Source organism: Polyodon spathula, chromosome 4, assembly GCF_017654505.1.
Source record: "Polyodon spathula isolate WHYD16114869_AA chromosome 4, ASM1765450v1, whole genome shotgun sequence".
Classification (NCBI taxonomy): Eukaryota; Metazoa; Chordata; class Actinopteri; order Acipenseriformes; family Polyodontidae; genus Polyodon; species Polyodon spathula.
In genome coordinates this window covers 6,626,462-6,636,068 of record NC_054537.1, presented here as the reverse complement: position 1 = coordinate 6,636,068, position 9,607 = coordinate 6,626,462, and the positions used below count along the sequence as shown (strand labels likewise).

The following is a 9,607-nucleotide window of genomic DNA, read 5'->3' as shown; positions in this document are numbered from 1 at the left end:
TTTGTTTCCCATTTGTGTATCGGTATTACATTTTCAATTTTCAAGTCTGTCGGTACCACCCCTGTGTCAAGAGACCGTTGCATGATCTTGGTTAGTGGTTTGTAAATAACTTCTTTCATTTCTTTGAGTACTACTGGGAGGGTCTCATCCGGCCCAGGGGATTTGTTTATTTTAAGAGCTCCTAGTCCCTTTAACACTTCTGCCTTGGTTATGCTAAAGTTATTTAAAACTGGATAGCAACTGGTTGACATGTGGGGCATGTTGTCCGTATCTTCCTTTGTAAAAACTTTTGAAAAGTAATCATTTAATATATTTGCTATTTTTTTTTCTTCATCTACGATTTTGCCATTTGTATCTCTTAAACATTTAACCTCCTCTTTGAATGTTCTCTTGCTGTTGTAATATTGGAAAAACATTTTGGAATTGGTTTTAGCCCCCTTAGCAATGTTCATTTTTATTTCTCGCTTGGCCTTTCTAACTTCCTTTTTGACTTGCGTTTGCAGTTCCGTGTACTCTTTCTGTGTACTTTGTTTTTGGTCCCTTTTTAACACTCTATAAAGTGTCTTTTTTCACTGAATATTTTTTTAATTGATCTATTAAACCATTTGGGCAATTTAGTTTTACATTTAGATTTGTCTACTTTAGGGATGTAATTATTTTGCGCCTCTAGTACTATATTTTTGAAGAAGAACCATCCTTTTTCTGCGGGTGTTGTCTCTATTTTACTCCAATCTACTTCTGTTAGTCTCTGTTTCATACCTTCATAGTTTGCTTTTCTAAAATTGTAAACCTTAGCTTTAGTCATTACTTTTCAGGTTTTATAAAGCACTTCAAATGAGACCATGTTGTGGTCTGAGTTTGCTAGTGGCTCTCTGACCTCTGTTTTTCAGTCTTTGTTATTTGAAAAGACTAAATCAAGGGATTCCTCACCTCTAGTCGGTGCCTTCATTTGTCATTTCCACCATTTCAGTTTCGTCCGTCGTGCTACCCACCAGGTTTTCCCATTTTATATATTTCTGACCCATATTGATTCGGCTTTATTTTCTTTGCCCAGGTTTAACACCTGGGCTTCAAGACTGTTTCTTATGTACAGCGCTACCCCTCCTCCTCTTCTGTCCTGCCTGTCTTTCCTATACAGTGTATACCCACAAATATTATATTCGTCCCCATCACTCTTAGACAACCAAGTTTCTTTAACACCTATCACATCATAGAAACTTGTTAGTGCAGTGGCTTCAAGTTCTAAAATTTTGTTTCTGATACTTCTAGCATTTAGATAAATACATTTAATGGTTGTCTTACCTGAGTTGTTGTCCTTGTTTTGATGCAGTCTCCCTTCTGTTTTTTTGTTGATTTCTCCCCCCTTCCTTTCTAGTTTAAATGCTTCTGAACCTGCTCGAGGATCTTTTCTTCAAGTAGATTGGTTCCCTTTTTATTCTCCCATCACCACAGAACCTAAACCTCTGGGTGGGTGAGGATCATGTCCTTTGTGTTCATCACCTGCAACATTAAGGTACATTTTGACAGGATGTAAGGTGGGTTTTAGCCAAGGATGCTTTACTTGGTGTCATGACTAGGTGCTGCGATGTTTGGCCTTAGCATTGGAAGACAAGCGCAGCATGACCAATAAGTTGCTACCAGTTCCATCAAAGCATTACACAGAAAAGACAATATTCCTCCGTCCAGGAGAGAAACCACCAAGAAAATGTGTTAAAACCAAACCAGTGGAGGTGGGTTGAGGATTTGTGGCACACTCTACAACTCGGTTTCTCAGAGACGTCGGGTTCAGTGGCCAAGAGTTGCGTCGCACAGTGAAGAACTTATCTGAAGCAGCAGAAAGGAGCAGCAACTGGCTGTGGTTGAGGGAAACCGATTCTGGCTGTGGATCTCAAGCACAATAGAAAGAAAGCAATGCTGATGTACAGGTAAGTAAGCTGGGCTGAGTTGAGTGGGGGACGGAGGGGGGTGATGCTGGGATTCCAGAATCACTGTTGAGCCCTCTTGAGATGTCGTGGGCTAGTTGACAAAACACTGAGGACAGAAGGTGCCCACTTGAAGACCCCAGAGATGTATCCTACTTAGCTCAATCCCGATGGTTGTCATGCTGATGCGCTGGGGAGACAGCACAGTGGTTAATCTCCAGAGCCAGCATCAGAGACGTTGTGTGTTCTGATGCGCTGGGGAGGCAAAATGAACTGATCCCTGGAGCCAGCATTACACTTCAGCCATCAACACCAGGCAGAAGGATATCTACATCATCAGATGGAAAGAAACGCAAATTGAGGGAGATGCAGGTGGATCACATTAGTTTACTGTAAAGCTATGTCTTAGTTGGTGCTTATCTTGGTGAGAGCCGAGTTCAAATCAGCATGAAGTTTTAACATCTACTCTCATGTAATGGAAATCTAACAGTAATGAGAAAAGGAGACTGCAAAGCCACTCTTTTCATGATAAGACAGTAACACGGCACAGCAGGGTTTTCACACAGTATATGAAGCCTGCATGTCTGCTGTTATATGGGCTGTGTTTAACAGAGTGCCTGTTATTGTAGATACCAGTATTGATCTCTCAGGTGGCAGTAATGGAAATTCATGGAGGTGTTGTTATAGTTGTATTATGCACTGTAGTACTTAGTCATCAAAAGCTAAATCTTTATGGTATCTTATTTGCCACTGATGCATTATTGATGCAAATATAATAATAATAATAATAATAAATAATAATAATAATAATAATAATAATAATAATAATAATAATAATATTTCCAATGCCTACTGTCACCGTGATTTACAATAGTTCCTAATGATTCATCATGCTATCCCTGTGTTTTGTTATACATTACTACACTCTGCTATACTTTTCCAATGGTTCAGCACAGTACACTTTTCTAAGGATGATACATCACACATGCTCCATGCTTTCTCTTCATAGTCTCAGGGGTGCACACATTGCTGAGCTTCATCTATTCAAAACACCATTTGAAGAACACTCAGCCCTTTCTAATATGGAGTTTGACTTGCATCCCCTCAAGAAAATGTTTCATGATGCTTACCTGCTGCCATGCTAATGCGGTTTTCAGCAGCTGCTGCTGAGCTGGTGAGCAGCAAGAGTTGGGAATTGGAACAAATAATTACTGGTTTTACTACTGGATACCAGCAAGGATAAAAAAAATAAAATAAATGCACACATTTACACCGATTCTTTTAGGGTCGGAGACTTGGTCTAGCATTATTTTGTTGTCATTTATTTAAGTTTAGTCTTTCTCCTGCCTTTACAACTTTGTTTAGAAAATAATTTATGCAAAGTATGTTAGTGACGTGATCTTGAAATTTCAATGTTATATTAATGTTATATACAGTGCATTGTTAAACAGTTAAGTTTGGCCACCAGCCGTCGCTGCTTTAAATATGGATTGATTTAGGAGTGTAGACAACATACAGGTCAGTTTTCTTTCACCAGTATAACTGGCTCTTCCACCAGCATTATCATTCTTGAACCAGAACCCTACCTACACCAGAGCCAGCTGGATACTTAATCTGTACTTCCACTTTCAAATGTGTTTGTGCCAGCATGTTAATATTCTGTGCCCTTCCCAATATATCATTGCATGCGTGTGTAATGCATAAAGGCTATTAGTACCACTAATATATTCAAATATATGTTGTACACGCTCAGTGAATATGAACACATTTTCTAAAGGCCCTAATACCCCTTTTAAAAGAAAACCAGTCTGGAGAAACTTGGTTTTGGTATAAGAACTTTACTCCACACCAATTCTTTAGCTGTGATATTGCTTTTGAGCTTGGCCTATGTTGTATAAATGTAGATCTTTATGCGCGCACCCTCTTCTCACACACGCGGAGCAGTTTGACTCACACGGTTTTGTTCCTGTAAGGACTCTATTCACGACTCTTGAACATCCCGGAATCTTTTTAAAGGAGGATGCAGCACTCACAGAATCTTGGTCACAAATTGCTGTTTTTCATATTAGTGTTTGTTCAAGAAAAGGTCCTTTCTAGCTTTTATATGCGTCTCATTCTGCACTATTTTATAAAGTACACAAAGCTTGATGAAACTGGGCCTTGGTGCACAAAGGCACAGAAGACCTTTCTGGGAGGAATACGATAATTGTAACAGTTTAAAGTTTACCACGGTAAACTTAGTCATTTTGTACTTTTCGCATGGTTATGCTACACATTTATCATACTTTACCATACATCTCTGAGCTTTACAATGCTTACCTATGCTTTACCGTTATTACACCTTGCAATACTGTTACTAAGGGAAGTTTTGATTAGGGTGCTGCAAAATAATTACATAAGTTGTCCATGCCAAGCACATTCATTCACTACATTGATCTCTGTGTAGTTTTGAAATAAATCTATGCTTTTAGCAAACATATTTTAAAACTTGCTATCTGGAATTACACTAGATTAAAGGAGTCATTGTTTGCAAGCGTAGTTTTTTTGGAAAGTTTTCCATGTTCATTGTCACGTCACTTCACTTCAGGGCAGTATCTTCGGTTAGTAACCAACCAGCTGCTTCCCCTAATGACTGACATGCTCTGCAGCCAGTAAGATACTGCTGAGGTAAATTGAGCCAGGAAGTGCAAGTGTAACAGATTTCTAGGCAGGTGAGGCAAACAAACCGAAAACTTCCTTTTTCCGTATGTGGCACCAGATGTCATGTTTTAAAATCAAAATATGTGATCGCGATGTCATTTGTTTCTTTCGTAACTCCACATTTGAGACCATTATAGTGAATGGAAGTGCAAGTCAGGAATGATGTAATAGAGTATTTTCTTAACTACAACCGCTTCAAAACACCAAGAAATAACCACAGGAAGGAGTTGTATTGTTCAGGAGCAGTTCCTTGACACATTTATATCGTTCATTTTTTTTTGTCTTTGCCTTTTAACTTGTTTCAAAATACTGTTTTTTATTTACTGTAAAACTGAACACACGAGCTACATATCTCCTGGAGCAATCTTTAACGAAGGCTGTCAAACGACTGTGGTGCAGAACGATAGATACACGGACACTGCTGATTAGTTAGGCTGGATTGAGATGGAGGGTTTTTGTATAATACTGATATTAAGAAAAGTAATTATCTGAATTTTTCACTAGATGCACCCTTGATAGCTCTTCTTTTTTCAAGACATAAATTATGTATCCATAATCTCGGATTTAGTATTCCTAACAGGAAAAGGCACGGCTTGCAAAGCCTCAGTTGAAGTGTGCTGTTAAGCAGCAGATTGAGATACACACCATACAATGCCACAGGAATGTATTTGGTTCTGAAGTGGAAATGTATAAAACCGTGAATTGTTCTTGGTTTAGGTTACAACAGCTCTCTGCCGCTGTTCATGCAGCAAAGGCTTGAGTGGCTTTCTGTTAATAAAATAAAGTCAAACGTCAGGTGTTTATTACATCATGAATTTATTTCTAAATATTTAACCAGAAAAAAAAAAAAATACTATTGAGATGACATGTTCTTTTTAAGGCTCCCCTGTGTGTTATCATTAATTGTACTGCTTTTGACAATGTACTTAATAACAAGTGTTACACTAAGCTCGCACAACCCCCAGTGTAAAGGCGAAACACTGGCTACTTCTACAGCAGTACACCCTTGTATGTACAATGATTCTGGCACATACTCTATTATACTAGTAGAAGCTTTTTCATTGTAATCCCAATTCCTGCTATTCCTAATTGTTTTGTTTACACAACTTGTTTTTGTTGCTGCTAATACTTTGCTTCTGTAAACAAGGTCCTTATGCATACAGTACATTTGAAATGGCAAAACAAACAAAAAAAGCTTGAGTCCTAAATTATATTCATCATCAAACGATTGAGGATTGTCATAGGAGCAAGGAGTCCCTTCACATAGGTATTTGGGGCTTGTTTTTTCTGGAAATACTGATGTTTAAGGGTTTTCAACTGCACACCAGGCATGTTTTTGCCACTGGAAACATTTGTTCTCCTCCAATAGGTAGCACATTCACAACAGACAAACACTGTATCTGGGTTTGTGTCAGGAAAACTATTTGTCATCATGGAATGATACAGCAGAAAGAAAAATAAACGCTGACATTTGGAATGGACGCCAAGTTGTAGCAGAATACTTAGCTGATGGGAGGACTTCTACTGTTTGGAGAAGGCTTAGATGCACCTGTGTCATAACTGTGCTTAAAATACCTGCTGTAATAGCCAAGGCTTTAAACATATTCTACCTCCCATCTGTCTAACCATATTCCCAAACATCCCTTACTGTTTCACTTCCTTTACTTTCACAATGACTAAGATGAAGCCCACTTTCCTGCTGATGCAACAGGTTTGGGGGTGTACTCTACAGTTTCAATTCCTGTTACAGATAAACCTGACTTAACAATTTCCAACAGTGGGTGCTGGGGGTGGTCAGAACCAAAACAGGGTTTTTGTTCTAAATATTGTAATGCTAGTAAGTGGCAAAAAAACATTTGTGTTTAGCCAGTGAAGGAGGCAGTAACGACACTCCCTCAAAACTCAGGATTTTTATAATTTCCATTTATTATTGGTATGCAGGAATAGGAGCTCATATTTACATTTCTGTGTGTCCAGTCATTCACATTTAAGACAGGCAACACAGAAGTAAAGATGATTTACCCAAGTAACTTGGAGGAAGAAGCCATGATTAACCTGTCTTCAAAAGGACACCTACACTTGTTGCTTTGGAATCTGTAGTTTAAGCACTGTGAAGAGTCAGGCACATGCATGTATTGGGCAACTAACTTGTCCATTTCAGGGAGCCATGGTTACCACACAGTAAACTGCATTATCAGGAAAATGTCCTTGCACATGAATGAATCACTGAGTGTACAAATAACTTAAAATTATGTTTATACTCCAGTGGGTTTTAACACCCAACTGTTATTTTTAAATTATCTATTTTAAATTCAACCAACACTCAACCTGTAAACAAATGAAAAGGTATGGAGCATATTTACATAGTGCAATACCCCTTGGATGACACTGTAGTATGTGTAGATATTTGTCAATTTAGATTGTAATTTTAAACATTTGGTACTTGTGCATTTCAGCATTCATTTTAAGTGACTAATGGTTTCTGTGATGTGGCCACTGTTCACTGAGCCACATTGAGACCATGATGCCTAGTTTATGGTGACATATGCTAAAAGGTTTCTGAAAACTACATCCATGACTAAAGTGAAATGGGATTGTTTAATAATTGGAAAGCACTCACCGTGGAAGAGTTCAGCACTGTATTCACCACTGTAACCCACCAGTATAGGAAAGGTATATTTGAGAGCCTTTTAAAAATGCACACAACTTAAGGTGTTGACTTAATCAACCTGTACCCAACTGGCATGAGCCACATGATTGCATATACAACCTTGCCATGGTTATCCCAGGATTACACCTTAAACTGGTTGACAATACAGGAGGATTCCCTGGTACTGTAAAACACACACAAAAATTACACACTTGTGGCTTAATGAGGATGCAGGTTGATCAAGAGCCTCTTGGTATTGCAGGTGTAAGAACTTACCAATGCTCAATGGAAGACAGGATGTTTTTACCTGTATCCTCATGCAGATGATATGAAAACTGAAAGTGATCTGAACACCTATAAATATAACAGCACTGAAAGTTCCTTATGACTGACTGCAGCTTTTTTGTTTGATCAACTATCGCCCGTTGGATCTATGACAAGACCTTCTCCTACTGCATTACAGCACAAAGTCAATTAGTTTGACTTAAGACATATGGAATCTGAAAAGCAATTACCTTGAAAATCTATTTTGTATCAGTGTGGGACAGGCCTGTCACCTTTACACACCTCTGTCATCACCAGATGCTTGAGGTCATTTGCAGCCAAGCCAATCAAATAAGTGAAACACCAGTCCTCCCAACACATTTATAAAATTGATTAAACAAAGTACATGAGACATCTGCTGGTCAACATATAATGCCCTGGGGTTTATTTGTTTGTGAGAGTTCTGTCACAATTACTTTTTTTCCAGGTGGGATTAGAAAACCTCAAGGATAAATTCTGCCATTGGATTGGGCATTCAAATCCAGGTACTGACAAAGCACTAATAGTAGTGTGTTAAGTACCATGCTCTTCACAGAAGAGAGGTCCAATATTTCCAAAGGAAGGCACCCGATATTTATGGTTCTGGCCTTGCAGCCTTCTGGAGAATTTTTACAAGGAAAAGCTGGCTGTTTTTAGAAATTGGAATGATGATACACGTACAGCAATTACTGCATTCATCTCCCTTATATCCTTTTTTATGAACAAGTAACAAAAGAATGAAGTCTTTGAATACAAGGAGCATACAATCATTATCACAAGAACAGAAAGATACAAAAATAACTGCTTTTTTTGTTTCAACAAATTCTACAAAATTAAAAAATGAGGGAGGGGCACCAAAATAATTTCAAAGCGATCAGGTATTAAGGACTTTTTTTCCCCATGAACACTAGGGACTGAAATTATATATTAAAAGCAGCAAAAAATAAACAATATATAGTGCTTAAATATCAGAAGCTGTGTTTGCTTCTGGTAAGAGACTTCACCTCTAGCTTGTTACTTGTCTTGGGACAATACAAATGGAAGATCCCACCAAGTAATACATTACCCACTAACAAACTGATGCCTTCATCCATCCACCCCACCCTCCCCCCCCACACAATTCTGTATGTATGTCACCATTAATTCCACATGATACACAGAAAACTTAGGGACCCAAAGAGGGCCCTAATCATGTTCACAATATACAAAATACCGAGGAGTCCACAGCTACCTAACACATTTACTACAGCACAGGAACCAATAAAGGTACAGGTGTACAAAAAAAAAAAAAAAAAAAAAAAAAAAAAAAAAAACTGTAAACACAGCACAATAAATAGATAAAACAGCAGGCTCCACACCATGCACATGATGTGAGGACCCATTTCATCTCTACATCTCTCACCTCTCACACTCTTGACTTTCTTTTTTTCTTATTTGCCCCCCCCACCCAAGTGCAAAACATCACAAATGAACAGCTCTGTATTCAAGTAACGTATATACAGGGGTATTACAAATATGCAGCACTGTACATATAATTGCCATATTTATAATTTACAGATGTCAATTCTTAACAGTAACAAAAAAAATGAAAGCATGAGAGATGAGCATTGCAATTAAGTCCCAACTGCTGCCATGGAAACAATGTGCTGCATTCCGCCATCCCGTGCATTCACAATGCTACTGATGCATAGCACCTAAATGAGTTCCCAAAGCGGAGGTGTTGTCTCTGTGGAAACTACGTCACTTCCATGGCCACTGTATTGTCCGCTATACTGCTAAGTGCAGGCTTGTCTTTGTCAAGGTTTTCCCTGGAAGGAACAAAAAAATAAGCCACTCGCATAAATAACATGAACACCTTAACATTTTTAGATCTTAACTGTAAAATATGTATATTACAAAATTAAATAAACACGTTACACTTAGAATTAAATGATTTTGTAGTCTGCTACGTTTTTTGGACTTAGCTGTGCAAATCGGCAACCCGATTTCATATTCAATTATCAACGACAAATCAAGGGTTTACTTTTCAAAA

At 38.2% G+C, this 9,607-nt stretch overlaps 1 protein-coding gene across 4 annotated transcripts in view; it reads right to left on the bottom strand.

Moving 5' to 3' along the window:
* Positions 1–7,952: 7,952 nt before the first annotated feature.
* The window catches only part of LOC121314093 (enhancer of polycomb homolog 1-like), a 44,186-nt gene continuing 42,531 nt past the window's right edge, over positions 7,953–9,607 (bottom strand). For all 4 annotated transcript variants that reach the window (XM_041246964.1, XM_041246965.1, XM_041246963.1 and 1 more), the window contains one exon: positions 7,953–9,383. In XM_041246964.1, the coding sequence (XP_041102898.1) occupies positions 9,311–9,383 (73 nt within the window). In that variant the 3' untranslated portion in view covers positions 7,953–9,310. The remainder of the gene's footprint in view (positions 9,384–9,607) is intronic.